Source organism: Plectrocnemia conspersa, unplaced genomic scaffold (assembly GCF_051122295.1).
Source record: "Plectrocnemia conspersa isolate PC_06_02 unplaced genomic scaffold, ASM5112229v1 ptg000004l, whole genome shotgun sequence".
Taxonomy (NCBI): Eukaryota; Metazoa; Arthropoda; class Insecta; order Trichoptera; family Polycentropodidae; genus Plectrocnemia; species Plectrocnemia conspersa.
Window position 1 is genome coordinate 15,972,983 of NW_028277168.1, and position 17,961 is coordinate 15,990,943.

The following is a 17,961-nucleotide window of genomic DNA, read 5'->3' on the forward strand; positions in this document are numbered from 1 at the left end:
CATAAACGTATTATGCAGAAGCGACCGCATCATATGGGTGCGCATTTCGAAATTTAATCGAGTTCCGCGTGACCGTGAAAATTTTCCTTTTACGTGTAAATTAAATTCTATCGAATTGAAACTTTAATTGAAATTATTACCAGACTTCTATTTTCCCATCGATTCGAATCGAGTCACTGCGAATGTAATTTATCGTTATTCAATATCGATTGAAAAGAATGTACGCCTCTGAATTCTAGTTGTAGATTATAATATATGTTTAGTATAACCCCTTGTAAGAAGATATTCATAAATGACATCATGTCCTTTTTTGGTTGAGATTTTCGACGAAATATCATTATAATAAAAGGCCAGAGAAGCGTAATACATTTGATTCGTTCGTGCAAAATGAGTATAAGGGAAGATTTTTGCCCAGTGGCGCTCAAAGACCGGTGATCGAGCGATTAAGTGATTGGCCTTCCACCAGCTGGATTTTAAGTACAATTACAGGGGTATATCGTTATTGCCTCTCACTCTGAGGTATAGGATTCGTCAAAAAAGAGTCACCACACAACACAAAGGACAATGTGACATATTATTATAAATTATCAGTAAAAATGTATATTTTTTATTTTAAAGCGTATTTTTAATAGTACCCACTATTATTTTAGACATGAACTAATTAAATATTGACGAAGACAATATTTAATTGATCTGTTTTTATTGTATTATAGCATCATATTTAAAGTATACCATCACACAAGATCATTATTTCTACTATTTCTGCTGCCAGAATCAGAATCTCGTGTTTTATTTAATGCACGAAAGAATCGGCGGGAAATTATATAACTATTGATCTCAAGTTCAATACACTTTTTCAAATAAAAGTATCACTAAAAAACCTATTTCAATACTAATTGAGAAACTAACTAATTTTTTCAATTTAAGGCAAAATATTTAACTGATCTGCTCACCGTTTGTAATGAAAAGAATGATGTTATACTTGCAGATATTTGTTTATTCTAGATACTGTTTGTACTTTCAGGTTTGAGGCAGAAGGGGTGTGACTTTGCAGACAAAGTAGATCCGAAAAATCTGGTAACAGTTTATTTTTAAGCATATATGAATTACTACATATATACGAAGATATAGATGCTGCTATCAGTTGGTAAAGATAAAATTACAACTCTTAATAGTCGCTGGAGTATCGAGTTGAATTATTGCCGGCTGTGATCTGTCGTGATTTGTTTTTGTAATGATGCTGATATGTCACGCGATGGTACTGGTGCGTCTCTGGACGCATCTTTCTCTACCTGTCTCTCTTTGTGACCGAATATCACATCTTTTAAATTGACGCTTTGAAACAGCTCTGACAAATTGCAGCTGAAAATGTTGGCGGAACCATTGCGACGCTTTCTGGACATACATTCGAAAAGTATTTACGCCTTGAAAGCGCAACAGTCAAATGGCCATTCTGGCGATCGTTAACAAAAGGGGTAGAATAACAATAGTTTTGTGCACAGGGTAGAATGCATTGTCTATCTAGCATTTTAACACAAAAAGTAGTTTTTTTGGTCCTTACGAGTGATTAAAGTCTCGAAACAGATGTGCTAATAGACGGTACGTGAAATATTAACAAATAATAAGGCAATTGTTTAATCCCGATATCTCTCCGAGAGAATGTAAGCCCACACACAACTCTTTCATTGAGTTGTGTGTGGGCTTACATTTTAAATAGATGAGATGGTTTCTCTTTTAATTTGTTTGAAATGCTCTAAAAAATAATCTCCTAATTAATTGTGCTGGTAGTTGAGCCCCCAACGTTTTTTATATATATGGGCTGTTTAAGGTATTTTTGATTATATAACATTAAACATTTTGTGACTAAATTGTTGTTTAATAATAGACTAAATTTTAGTATATTAAAGATACTGCTATTCAATAAATTCAATTCCTGCAAGAACTATAAAATCATATTCATAGTTTCAAGGTATTATTAAATTATTGAAAATAATAAAAATTTATTAAAAACATAATATACCAAGTTTTTTTCTCTAAATTAAATATTTGGACTGCAATATTTGTTTTTTTGATCAGTTTTTCAAAAAATTAAAAATCGTTTGTACTAAAACAAACTATATGTTAAACATATTTTCGTCAAATAATGCATAAGCATGGCTGCTTCGTATGAAATGATGTAAAATCGTGCTATCATTTAAATATCACTTTTATTATTTCTTTTTCTGTTATAAACAATTTGATTAAATCACAAAAATATTATACTGCACATCAGCACATCTAAATATGTATATATTTTAAAAACACTAAGGACAGCTCTTGTATTAAAAACGGAAATATCTAAGTGATTCACAAAACGCATAAAATTGCCATAAAAATGTAGTGTGAAAGTATAAAATTTAATAATTTTATCAAATTAATCAATATACGATATTTAAGTATGTAATATAATATTTTTAATAAGGACTAGAAATGATTAAAACGTTTTGAATAAACTATATTATAATATATAGAATATGTGCACATATTATATGTAGTATATTTATAGAATTACGCGCAATCAAAGGACCATAAATAAATGAGTTATTGTATACCTCAAAATATGTATGTAATATGTATAATAGTTCGTTATTTATTGGACTTTTGGTTTAATTGCTAAACTATAAAGCATTCACTCAGCAATAACGGACACAGCCTCACACCACTTCGTTAAATCGAGGGCTAGCCTTATTTAACTAGCAAAACGAAACACAATATTTATGAAGTATTTTTATGTTTGAAAACAATGCTCTGAAATAAAACAATACAGTCGAGATAGCAAATAAAACGGTACGTTTCTATTCCAATAATTCATAAAAGCATTATAATTACAAATCCAATTAAAATAAGCGACGAACTCATTGTGTTTAATTTTTTCCAAAGCTTGTTTTCTTTTAATTACATTGTCTATTGTAATATAGTATACTCTCAACTTTTATGCACGTGTTCATACTTATACATATTTTAAAAGCCAAACTGCGATATATGTATGTATTATATACACATATGTACACAATACATCACCATATATAATAGGGAAGAAAAATATTATTTTGCTTTTTTTAAGAAATATTTTATGTTATAATGCAATTAATCATAAGCCGCCGTAAAACATAGCTTTTTATTTTCCACGCTAATCGAGATAACCCAGGTGTGCTTAATTGGTCATGTCTCGTATAAATTTATATGTTATATTCAAAATTGTAGCTTAAATTCTAAATCATAAGATTTTTCCAATATTGATTTCTGTTTGGGTTAGGGCGAATACAGGATTAAAGCCCTTGAAGTAAAGAAGATTGGATAGCATTGGGTTGGAAAAGTTTTCGAGCTTTCGGCATCACTGGTTAGATCATTTAGATTCGTTCTATTGTCTTCTTGCAATTAATTCTTTCGCAAGGCACTAGGTCAGATTGAAAGGCGAAAACGATTTGCCTTTAAATATGATACGTTTTTCTTATCATAAATAACACCAATTAAAATATAAAAAATAAAAACAAGTCAAAGGCAGCTTACCATTGTCTTGCTCCGCCGATTTGTTTCCTTCCAAGTTCACCATGTTCATTGTATCGATTTGTCAGCATGGACCTGAAAAATATATACATGTTAAAATCAATAAAATTGTATAATTGTATAGTTAGAGAAAGAACTAATTTCGCATAGGTATATATTGTGCTGGTGTTTTGCTCCGTTTATAACTGTTTGCGGTGTTTGAATACAGAACGTTTTGAAGGGCAAAACAATATGAATACTGTAAGGAAACTTAAATAATATGGATGAGAACGCTGCGAAAAAACTTTATATACATAGCTCAACCCACATACGAATAAGCAAAATTAAAATTGCATACACCGTATAGCTATTTATACGTTTATATGCGTACGCATAGCGATTTTGAATTACAGGGCTTGTTTTTGATTGGAGAATACACTTTTCAAATCTAAATATGTATTATTTAATTTCAGAGGCAAGTATTTTTGTTAGATTGCAATGATTTTTGACCATACAATATATTGTAACTGAAATATTTTACTAAAAATGTATACATTATATAGAAATAGCGAAAATTTAAAAGAAATATTGCATGTTTTCCATATTCTCTAAAATAAACCATCTCTGAAATCTTTATTTTTATCCAAGCTTTACAACTATTACAAATTAAATAATATATTATATACAATATTATCGAATATTTTTTGACTGCTGATAAGTTTGACTATTGGATTAATATGAAATTTTTATCATTTTAGGGTTTTATAAAGATTTTCTTGTCTTTATAGTTTGCCGATTTTTAATAGCGCAAAATTTTTAAATGTAATGTAATGGTATCCAGAACATATATAATAAATAAATTCTGCACAATCAAAAGTAATGTTTATATAAAACTCAGTTAAACAAAGTCAATTTTATTAAATATAAAAAATGGAATTTTACATTATTATAAATTAGTTATAAATAATTTCCCTTATAATAATAATTATATAAGAATATATTATACTTGCCACGAGAAAGATTGATACGTATATTTTCGTGAATATAAAAATGAATAATCAGTATTGTAAAATACATAATACTGAGAAACTTTTAGATGTAACGTACACTACTCTACGACTTAGCTACTATAATGATCAATCAGTAAAAATATAAAATATGTGTAACTGTGTATATAAAAAAATATTACTGCCAACTCATTTTCTATAATTAATCACAAATCGCCAGTACGCTATTGGGTCAATTGCTACGCTAAATATAAGAAAGTTATTATTGGTTTCTTTTAATACTAAATCTAAACAAGTTATAAGCATTGCTTTATCTTATGATTTCTAATAATAAATCATTTAAAATTCAAGTATTAAAATTAATCATTGCAGATAAAATACTTAGAGATCGAAAATTACCATAAATCTAAACTTATTTTGTACGATGTTTCAATATGTATAAGTTTGTTTTAGAAAATGCTATGTAACGGTACGTGAAATGCTTACTTGAAGGTCAGTAGTGTGGCAAAAAAAATCGCTGGCAATACTTAATGCTGTTTCTTAATAAAAAAATGATTGAGTCGATTATTAAAAAAATGCATAAAAGTCTAATTAAGTCTTATAATATTAGTAAGAGTACAATATTGCGTAATTATGTAATTATGACAATGTTTAAATCAGTAATATAAAACTGCAAGAGATTTAGAAACAAACAACTATAATGAGATGTCACAATAGCTGCATAAAAAGGGTGGGTCTGTGACAGATGTTTAAAAATATGCATGATTTATTGGAAGCTGAAAGTATTTGAATGGCAAAAAATAATTTATGATTTTCAAAATTATATTAATTGACTCTATATTTGGTAATCAAAGAAATACATTATTAAACAGATAAAAAGAAAAAAGAATCGACAGATTAAAATAATGTATGGGGCTTTCCACAGAGTTACGCCATAAAAATTGTGTGCCGGTGAACATAAATCTCATTTTTTTAATAATTTAAGAAGGTTTTTTTATATTTTATCATATTTGAAATATGAAAAATTTAAAATTGTAACAGCTGTTTCTGACATTTTTTTACGATTCGTATGTTAGTACGGGAGCCCGGATTTTTTTACTCGTGAAAATTTCTATTATCAATGTACAATATAGAATTATTTAAGTATAAATTTTTAGTCAATCTTTTAATTAAAGAGCTACTTAAAAAAATGTTGTTTATTTTTTGCTATATTAAGATTATTTTGTATGTACATATTTTTTATATTTTTGGTTCAAATTTAAATAAGAAAAAAATGGTCTTGGCGAATGAAGGATTTAATCGGTTAAGCACATTAAGCGGCTTAAAATAAATTTGCATGAGAAAATTAAAAGACAATTACATTAATATTATTTGAGATTTCTTAGCACAAATTCTTTGTGCATGTAATCCTTCATCAACCGTTTCATCATCGAGTTTCTAGTATTTTCTCAAAAGTAATTTAATATTAAGATTGTATTTACAGCTGGAAAGTAGCTAAAACACGCGCCGAATAATATATGACCGTTTGCAAGGTTCAAAGAACCGGAAAAAAGCTTATTGAATTTCACCTTTAGCATGTAAGCGGCAAAATTAAGGCATTGTTCGGAAGCTCCTCGCATATTGGGTTTCGTATGTAAATTTCGCGTCGGATTTTCGCGCTATTGCATGCTGTACGTAATAATATTCGTTATTTACGAACTAATCTGCAAGGAAAATAATCCCAAAACCAGATTACCAATCCGTTTCGGTTCATTAACTTTAACGAAGGCGACCTTGTCAAATAATAATTCGAGTTTTGTCCTAATGCGATTGTTTTGAGCGAAGCTCCTCGGAATAAATTAAATAGCTATATGTTGAGAAGCCTCGGGTTCGGTTTTAGATTTTATATAATATTGGATAATAATGAAATCAAAAATCGTTTCACCATTGTCCGCCATTTATTCTCGGTTAATTTTGAGCGCTGAACGAGATATTAAACTGGCAAAGTTTTCGAGTTAATTTACAAATTAATACCATGAAATGAAAACCGCGTCAAAATATATTAAATGTAATAAATGTATTATTATTAATATAAAAAATAATAATACGCACACTTACGCTAAATGAGTTATAACTTTATATCTAAATATATAAATATATTATTATTAATAAACAAACTTTTATTGCTCCATTAAAGCACTAGTTGCTTTTTTATTGTATTGTGTATACGAACGTATGCATAGCTTTTTCACCACAGCCAGTTTATGACTCACATTGTCTATCTTGTGGGTGGGTTTTTCACAATTTTCCTTTGTGTGCACATTTTCTTCCCTTTTTCTATTTTAATTAAAACAATCTCCTCGTGTTTGGGTTTAGCCAATTTCGGATTTAAATTTTAAACCCTTTTTATTAATAATATTATTATTATTCGAAATATAAAGAAATCATTAAAAGTTATACAATATCAATTGACATTTTCATTCAAGCATGTGCATATAAATTTAGATTATATTATTAATAGTGGATAACGTGGAAAGTTCGCACTGCAGTCGAAATCCCCGAATTACTATTCACAGCACGCCTCTAAAAATTTGATATAACAATTATGTATTATCTTGTAACATATAGATAACATATGCTGTTTTATTATGTATCAATATGTGTTTGTAATGGGAATTATTATCTTTTATATCGCAATAAATTCATTTTGTGACATTTTCATGCCCATGAAAAGTCGAAATGTGCTTTAGTATAACAACAAGAGGTGATTATATAAATCAGGGTATGAAGGGAGATGAAAAATGGAAATTTATTTAAATACGTTTATGTACATTATATGAATACGCATGTGAGAATATACCTAATTCAAAATAACGATAGCCACAACCATTGGTAAATTATTATTACAAATTTCCAATAAATCCCATCAATAAGAATAAAAAGTAGTATATACTAATAAAATCATTACAAAGGCGAACGATTGAATAAGTGTTCATAATAGGTTCTAATAATGAAAGCTAAAAAATGTAAAATTAAATATATAAAAGTGACGATTACAATTAACGATTGTACAATTATTAGATATATTATATATTAAATAAAATACTAATATAATATTTGTATTATATAGCATGCTGTCTTTAAAATAAAGAGGTAAAATTCATTTATGGAAGCAGTACATCAACTCAACTATCCTGTAAAAAAATATAAATAGGAGAAGTTAATTTAAAGTGATATGAGTCTCAAAAAAGCTCCAGCGCATGATTTAATTACAGGTAATATGTTTAAAAAAGAACTACTGAAAAAAAGTAAAAAAATTACAAACATTTTAAACACAAAAATAATACTTCAATATTTTCCGTCACAACGTAAAATGGTACAGGTTGTTACTTAGAATAAATCCAATACTACAGAAACGGAGGATAATCCCAAGCCACCAATTTGGCTTTCTGCAAGAGTACGGTACAATTTAATAAATACACCACGTGGAAAACAAGATTAATAAAAATTTACAAGATATTATATACATACTTATATAATATATTTCAGCTGCTTTTCAGGCTTTCGACAAAATGTGGCACATGAGATTTAAAATTAAAATCAAAAAGACAGTACCGCGCTATATATATATAATATATATAAAATCATAATGAGCGATAGATCCTTTATAGTAAAATATAAAGACGAAAAACTCATCTGTCCAATAAAAATTCATTTACATCATACTGCTGTTAACGTTGTTGTGAAGCTATGTTATTTGACTTGGCTGTTAATCAATATTTTAAAGTGCAATAATGCTTTGCTCTTTTAGGATCAAAGTGAAAACACAATTCCCGAAGCTATATGAAATTGCATTTGAAACTCAATTACTATTTGCCTCAACTTATCACAAAGCCTCGTCCAGGTTGCCATGACCTTGATAGAGACTAAAGTAAAAATATTTTATTGCAATTGGCTCAATCTCAGCCGTCACAGAAAATATACGTAAATAGTGCCAGTTTTTACAAATATCATCTTACATCCATACATCACGTACCAAAACAATAAAAACCCACGCAATAGTGTCCCGGGGATTAAGTAGCTGGCGCTGCATAAAAAAGGGCGCAATGTCAGACTCGCAATTCTAAAAAATAACTCCAACCAAAAAGCCCCCGATGGAGTTTGACTATTTCGCATCGCGTTAAGTCCCTTTTTGAGTTTCTATTTCAACTCCTAGCGATGTGCTCCGCCGCATCGCCCCCTATGGCATCCCACCCTGTTTTCCTAGCCCACTCTCGTTCTACGGCAAACCTACCCCTGTTCGGCTCAAATTGAACGCACCCTCACTTCGAGTGGACAATTTCTGTGTGTGTTTCTCTCCGCGCGGTAAAAATATGCTTTTTCCTGTAATAACAAGCGAGACGCTTACACGAGAACGACGATACAAATTGCCGAAACGCTTTCATACTATATATCTTTAGAGACGTAATAATCCCTAACAACGTTTGATTTATAAGCATTTTCTCTCATTTATTCCTTAGCAAGGACACAAATTGTGACGGCCGTATTTAAGAAACGCGAAAACCATTCGTAATTAAATGATTCTTAACTCTTTCAAAAAAATTGGTACTAAAATATGGATCATAGATGCTAGATAGTTTTTTGACTTTAATATTATTCTTATACTATATAATATAAAAAAGTCTAAATTTAATTTTACGTTAAATATATTAGATAGTAAAAGGGAATACATAATTTTTTTTTAAATATTTATCTTTTTTTATATAAAACGTTTATTTCAATATTAAAAATAATTTTGTAGACATATCATTATATATTATATAATAAATGTTACTGATTTGTAACCATTTTCATGTTAACAATTTGTCACTAAATATAATTTAATAAAAAAATAAAAATAAAACGTTAGTGTATATAATTTAAGGGAAAAAAACAATAAATGCTAGTTTGAGTACATTTAGCTGAAGATCTGAAATCATTGATATGTTGTCTTCAGTCTCTAAAGCAATATATGCTTTAAAATTTTGTGTTTATATTCAAAATTAAGGTTATTTTTGTCGTAATCTTCGATACACGAGATTAGTGGATTTCTGTGGTTACGCGAAATATTTTTACAATATTTTCTGGTATGAAAATAACTTTTGATATCGTCAAGTCTATAAAGAGTAGTATACAAATATATACTATTATATAAATTATTTGTATATCTTTATTTTACATTATTTGTAATTTAGAAAAAAATAGTGTCACTGGTGTAACTTCACATAGGTTTGACTAATTGTTTATAGATTAAGATTTTATTTTTTGTTCTTTCTATTATACATCGGTCTAAGAGCCGCAATTGCAGAGAGCCCTTTATATCAAAGTTCCAAAATTAGCCTAGGTATTTAATGTCAGTTTTCTATCCTACGTGTCTGTCCTATTAATTTTAGGGTGGCGGTCGCAAAGTTTCTTTACGTTTCTGTTGTATTTTAGTTGAAATATGTATTCATTATTTCAAAAGAATTTTGTAATTCATTCGCAATTAGTTTGAGACCGTAACCACGTGCTAAAATAGATGAACGCGTATTTTTTAATTTTAGGATATTATTCGTATACAAAATAAAGATGAACTTCAGTTAGAATTTTATACAGTATCTAGTTTTCATTATTTAATGAAGCAGCAAAGATTCTACTTCTCGTAGCAGAGTTAGGGGTTTTGTGTTTGTATAATTTATAAATCAAAATGTTATGCCATACTGCGTCAAAAGCTTTTTCTATATCTAAAAATAAAAGACCCGTCCTCACATTCATATTAAAGTAGTGCATACATGGTTCGTTAAACTATTATGTTGATGTATTGTCGAATGATTATTAAGCCAAAGTTAAACTGTTCGTTATTAATTTTATTTTCCAAAGACGCATAATGATTGCTATTTTCTATTATTTTAGTAAATAAGGGTAATAGAAGAGCATATATCTTAACATTAATTTATTTAATCACCTATACTAATACATTTTGGTAATTTTTATTTAATTTACTAATAAATTATTATAGTTATATTGTACCTAATCCTTTACATACTTTCACCGTATCCAATGTAACCGTATATTTATTTTATAATAACGTTACAATAGATGTAAAAACTATTGTTTTAATAGCAATGAGTATAAAATTATTGTAAGGAGTGAAATTTATATAAAAATCACTCAGATCCTTGATAGCCTAAGAAGTTAACTGCGAGTGAAATAATAATTATTTCAATAAAGATTTTACAGTGTAATAAATTCATAATTGTTATATAAATATACATATATATTTTACATCAAGAGTATTATATCGTAAGCCTGTTTTTCTTATAAATCTAAAAATAAATCATTACATGTAAACTTAATCATTAATTTTTTTCAATAAATTTTCCAATTGGTACGATATTATAAAATTATTATAAACGGCAAATATTTATTAATAAAGCTGTGTTTTATAGTTGTTGCTTTATTAAAAATACTTCATGTTGATTTTTCAACGTTTAAATAAAACATTAACTAAAATTTTATTCCGAATATGAAATTAAAATAAACCAAGTTACGCAATGTCAACAATAAGTAATCGTTAAATTGTGAAAAGCACTTTATGTGTTAACTTAAGCTAAAATTAATTGACTAAGAAATAATGTGCTAGCTACTTGCTATATCCATTTATATTGAAATATGATAAATAATACTCGCAGTGACTCGAGAGCTTTGCTAATCTAGAATTATCAATCATTTTTTTAGACAAGCAGATTTAAGTACTACGAGCTACACGACATTAGAACGATATTTCATCTATGTCACTACGGTTAAGTGTATGTCCACACATTTAAAATGTTTGTATTTTTTTGTTATGTAGTATAATACATTGTTCGTCATCTTGAGTATATTTACAGATTAACGCGTGTGATATCCTTTGAGAAATGTGCTCGAGCTCATAAATTATATTTCAGTTTGAATTTGTATTTAGTGATCGGATCAATGAACGGCTAAGTCTGATTAAACTTTAAAGTAAACGTATTAACTAATGCCTTGGGATATCGGATTTCGTAACAGGCTAATGGCACTCATCAATGAAGCAAATCGTGTTACTGAATTATTGACAGCGATTTCCTTTCGTGGTTTATGGGTTAATACTGTAATGCTTTATAAAAAAAAAACAATCTCAATTATCCGCAAGAGCAGAGCCGACCTTGATGTTCGATTCTGAATGTGCGATTTTTTTATAAATAAAACTCTTACTTGTAACAGACAATATGAAATGGGTTAATACTTGAACTCAAGTATGATCGATATATTTAAGATATGTATATACTCTAAAAAAGATTTAAAAGGATAATGCAGATTTGTATTTGTCAAAACAGAGATAATCTTTATTTAAATGTAAGAAATATTAACATGAAAATTATAAATTAATTATAACATCTAAAATAAAATTATAATTTTGATCAAATAATTTCTTATTCTTTAATGATTAAATGTAGAGCAAATTTGTATTAATTATATAAGATATGTTCATTACAATTAAATGACAGACTTTTAAAATGAAATGTGATTTTTAGAATAACCATAATTTGGTTATAAAAAATTTTTGCCAAAATAAAATGAGTCTAATCTATTTATTATTATTGTAAGTCAACTCTCAGAATATTATTTTATAATTTTTCATAAAATAAATATTCATATCGTATCTTCATACCTAAAACAAGTCAACTTTACAACTATAACTTGTATAGCTTTACCGAAAACTATGACGCCCTAGGAGAGCAATAAAAGTTTATTTTCTATTTATATATACGTCAAGTACATTTTAACATATAATATTTAAGTCAACAAGCTCTTATTCATTAAACACTCGAATGTGATTTTGTAGGAACAAAATAGGTTTTGTTTTAGACAAAAAATATTCTAAACATGGATAATCGAAATTATTCAATGCTTAAGGGTAGATATAAAAGTAAGACGTGACTATACAATGCAAAGTTCGTGTGAGCCAACTAATAAAAAAATGTAAAACGAAGGTGTAAATGAAGTTTAAATAATACGAATTCTCATGAGATAATTTTTCTGCTGTCAGCAGTATTTTAGTAAGATTGTCGCAGTTATGAAACGAATATACACACGAAGAAGCGTCGACTAGATGTAATATTTAAAAACTGGTGACAATAATGGTACGACTGAAGAATAGCTACGGCCATTTGCAAAACGGTGGCTTGAGCACCAGGAAAAAGGTGATCCTTTATTGTATTATGTATAATGCATATGTATCATATTCATAAATGTATGTATAATATATAAGAGCGTATCCTTTATTCGTTACCAATTCTGTGTAACAAGATATAGTATACACTATGAATGATGAGAAAAAGAAATGTTTGAAGCATCTTCGAAAAACTATCGGTGAATAAGAAATAAAGTATTCTGCACTCAAGGATTGAACATGTAATGACTTATTATAAAATAAAAATAATGTGAAATAATGACCGCAATAACCTCTTTCGACATTTGTAAATATCCTCAATATTATTCTAAGGAATGAAGGTAATCTGAAAAAATCTAGTTGATGATCAATCTCAACACAAAAAAAATTAAATGATTGTGTTAAAATCATTATTAAAATTTTAATTGCATTAGCTTTTAAGCCCTTTTATTACACTTATGAAAACAATTGTAGTTTCCTATTTAATTAATTAGCTTTCAATATGTATTGTAGACTTAATCAATTAAAAAATATTAACAATATTATTGTGTTCCGTAGTTTTAATTAAGGTGATTTTTAATACATTATATTTATTGATAGATTGAAAATATATCTACATAACAGTATAATATTTACCAACAGTTTATAATTTTTAATCGGGTGAGATACAACTTATTATAGGTTATAAGATGTTTTCATTTGTAAATCATTACTTAATTAGTAACCCAGACTAGCAAATTTATTCAATCTTGAAATATTTTAGAAATGTGTATGGGGTCACTATTAATTATCATACGGATGCGCATATTTCCATTTGATCTTCATTCTGAGTTGCTAAACGCGTTTTAATTATTTCAAGTAAAGCATTTAACTGACATGAAATATTAGCTCAAGTTGATGGATAGCTGATATAAATTAGGAGAAAGCAAAGGCAAGTTCCACCGTTCAATGGAGCGTCGTTTTGGTTTAGTCTTTACTAATCAAAAATTCTGTTTTAGTCGTCATGAAAATATAATGTCATCGTCGTTACACTCGGAAGTTTTGTATTTCAGTTACATAGCAAATTTCTTGTCGCTCTTTCAAACAAACGTATAACTATATTTTTTTCTTATATAATATTCCTATTACGATGCTTGTTTCGCAAACGTTCAGAACAAAAAGAATATATGCGTATGACCTGTACATTTTCCATGGTAACATTTTAGGATTATGAAGCAGAAAGGGTTCCCATAAAAATCGTGCAAACGATCATCTCTAGGCCGAGAATTAAATCCCTACAGAACGAAGTGAATGGGTTGAAAGGATTCCGGCAAAATGTGAATATTTTTTATACTCTCGCATATTACAAGTACAGTTCTGGAGATATATAAATGCAGTAACTAAATATATTTACTTATATAATAAGCTGCGTACTGTAAAACGTGAAGTGGGATTTTATAATTAAATTTTTAACGAAAAAATGTTGTAATGCGTTGCTTATCTGATATCAAAGCTAAAACTTTTCAAATAAGTAAACAGCAAGAGTCAGACTTTGTTGTTAATTTTGGCACTCTTTAAAACTTGGACTTATTAAATAATTTTGTCATGTATTAAGCTTAGTTGAATTCGATCAATGCCTTCTGCAGAATTTTTAAGGGATCATGACAAAATATATTTCTAAAAATAATAATTTAGTAGAATTATAATATATTATAAAACATCTAATTAGTCTTTGCAATTTATTTTTTGCTATTGTTGTTATTTTTAAAGATCAAAATAACTTTAAATGTTTAAGATAAATTTCGAGCCGCTAAAATATGCTTTGGGTTAAATGGAAATTTAAGGATAACAAGTCAAAAGTTTGTGCTATGAGGTCAATTAAATCTAATAGCAATAATATTACTTCATTAGAATATATTTAATACCTTCCTACTAGTAAGTTTTAATAGTTCCTCACATATGTTATAAAATAATGGTGTAAAAAATAGAGAACTTCTGCATTGAAAATTAATTACTTTTAATATTACTTTATGATTATTAATACTTTAACTCTTGGTTGCCAGGCCTTTAATGGATTTATTTTTGAATATTGACGTATTCCATAAAAAAATATTATAAAAAATATTTTTTTGTAAAGTATGACGATTTTTAAAGATTTAGAATATTTTTACTAAAAACTCTAAAATATTATGGTGTATCAATAAAGTCATAGTCTAGAAACAATAATAATATTGTTTTAATAATTGGTTCTTTTAGGTGGTCACTAGCATAAAATATATTCTTTCATTGTTACAAATTTTAATAAAGAGCATATTAATAAAATTTCTTTACTCCAAACTAGCAGGCGCGTACGGTGAGATACATTACTTTTCGCTCGCTCGCGTGTTAAGTTACGAGAGTGAGTGAGAGATAAAGGCGTGCGTCACTAAGCACGCGAGTGAGCGAAAGAGAATGTATCTTACCGTACGCGCCTGCAAACTATTTTTTGAGTTTAACAAATTTAGGTTAGCTCTAAATTCTCTTCTGTGCTTATAATAATATTAAGGTTACAGGATACCCCAACCTAACCTAGCTTTTCTTATGTATTTTTATTAACATTTGAGTTAGGCTACAGAAAAATTAAATCTAGCCTAACTCAAAATATTTGAAAGACTTATTGGAGGAGGCAGTGGTTTAAATAAACATTTTTACAATTTGTCCAAGCATCTTTTAGAGAACATATATACTTGCTTACTTAAGAGAAAGACAAAGGCACCTACAAAGACCCAATGCTAGTAAAAAATTATATATAATGATGTTTTATAAAACACATTTTTGCGAACAGTAAATGGACTAGACGTAACAGCAATTAAATTAATCATTACACTATAAAATAGTTAATCAAGAAATATTGTTGAATATTTAATAACCAGATAGAAATAATGTAGGTAAAAATAAAAATATTATAAATCAAAATTGTGTTTTAAAATCATATGGTAGTAGAAAATATGAAAATATATACTAGAAGCTAAAGCTAAAGTGACACTTAAAATTTATACGATGCACATTATTGCATCATGTATGTATTCACATTGTTTGCAGTTTGAGGTTAGAGCAAAATTTATCGTATGCCTCATTCAAGACGAAATACAGAACGATTTATTAAACTTGAATAATATTTAATGTTACATATGTATATAAATACATATATAGAACACATGCGCAGCATTAGAGAACGCCCTGACAAAGTCAAGCGTTTAATTGTGGGTCATTTGATGTAGGTTTACCCTGGTGTTCCCTGATAAACATTTGCGACTTGAAAGGTCCTTTGTGCTTAGATTCGGACCCTGGTCGTACCAACAACAACTGTTTGTATTTTACAATGAAACCATGTCTTGCCGTATGTTATGCATTAATCATTCAAAGCCAGTTGGCTGATCGCTTCTCGGTGGACTTTATCGATTAATACATTAAGTATACATAAAATTGTTTTCTTTTAATACAAGTCGATTCACTCATGGAATACTGAAAAGACGCAATCCAAGTTCCCGTTGTGTATTACTCTGTTTAAATAATTAATCACTACGTGGGACCTCTAGATTACAAAAACTAATCTCTAACATAACGTAGGTACATAGTAATTATTTGCAATGGAATTTTTAATTTTAAACCCTTAATACAAGCTGAGCGTTCTGTGAATATTATTTTTAAACCCATACGGATTAAGTTTACAACATAAATTGTTGATAAAGCAAGATTTACTTTCATATCCCATTGTATATTTTCTTTACGGCAAGCAAAGACTAATTAAATTATCCATATATAATATGTATAAATTTCCTATTCCAATTTAAATTTGCTAAATGACGATAAGCACGATAGACGGTACGCAAGAACAAATATCGATTACTAGAAGCTCAGAAGTTCCAGAAAATAATAAACAATATGAGAAAATTAAATGTATTGTGTTATTCATCATCAAAGTATTTTTTACTTAATTTATTTTATAATTTCTCAAATGTTTTTCGATGCTATTGTAAAATATTAATTTAATTGTAAGCATATTATGTAAATTATGTATATAAACAAATAATTTAAAAATGTATATATGTATATATACATATATCAAAATATGTGTTTAATATAATATACAATAATATTTTTTGTACCGTCACAATTCATACACAAAAAGAGCATATATTTTGTCAATGTTTGATTAATGACACTCTTTAAATATACAAAACATAATAATTTTATTAATAATACATAAGATTAGGGGTTATTATTATACACTCATAAGATTAACACATATAATTATCTATAAGTGTAGTTGTAAAATTTGAAATATTTTGCCGTTTCAACGCAATGATACATTGAACGTAAAAATACTATTTTGCTCTTATAAAACAGAATAGCAATTTGAGAAAAGAATAGACATTTTTTTTCTAGAAAAAAGCAGTTAATGAGTAAAATACACGGAATTTCTGCGCTGCGGGATGGTCTTAGTTATTTTCTTTAATTAAAGTTCAAGTACATTATTTTTTGTTGTTTTCAATAATATTGTTAAGGTGTATATTATATAAAATAAAATTATCCTGAATTTTTAATTAAATCGCCGGAAGGAATGGAAAATTTAGCCACTTAATACAATAATAATAAATAAATTCATGGGTCGTGTTCTCGATTGTTGCACAAAATCTATTTTTGTTGTTTTTATTATAAGACAATGGTTTAAAAGTTAAATGATTAAAAGTTTATAAATTTTGTAATAATAACACACTGCCAAAAGGGAAAAATATATTTGTAGGACAGTTTTTTTTTAATAAAACACACAAAAATAAATGTTTATAATTTAAAACATGAATTCTAAAAATATATCTTATGCTAATTATTTAAATAAACTATAGCCGTATAAAGCTTCCAAAATGCTTTCAAGTCGAGCCGTCGAAAAGAGTCGTTATAATTGTATTCAAATGATATTAATTACTTTTTGATACGACATCATCGTATTCGCCGCGGTTTATTAAGGAATTTTCGCCCTTTTTAATTAATGAACATTTAAACGCGGAATCCTCTGGTGCGTAGGCCGAAAGACACGAGAGCACAAGATGAAAACTTGGGGGAGTCTTTGGCTCGTAATTATAAATTATTTGAAAATCTACATTCATTACCTGTTACTCTCATTACCAATTTTCTATTTACATAGCGTTCAATTATAGCAAATTATGGCGTCCGTTTATTACAACACACAGCCGAGCGCGAAAAACCCGAGCCCTTATC

The 17,961-nt window shown here is 28.1% G+C and overlaps 1 protein-coding gene across 1 annotated transcript in view; it reads right to left on the reverse strand.

The window, feature by feature from the left end:
• LOC148236035 (1-phosphatidylinositol 4,5-bisphosphate phosphodiesterase epsilon-1-like) overlaps positions 1-17,961 on the reverse strand; it is an 88,554-nt gene that overhangs the window by 53,897 nt on the left and 16,696 nt on the right. The window contains exon 2 of the mRNA XM_088184566.1: positions 3,550-3,621. Within this exon, the coding sequence (XP_088040692.1) occupies positions 3,550-3,598 (49 nt within the window). The 5' untranslated portion in view covers positions 3,599-3,621. The remainder of the gene's footprint in view (positions 1-3,549; positions 3,622-17,961) is intronic.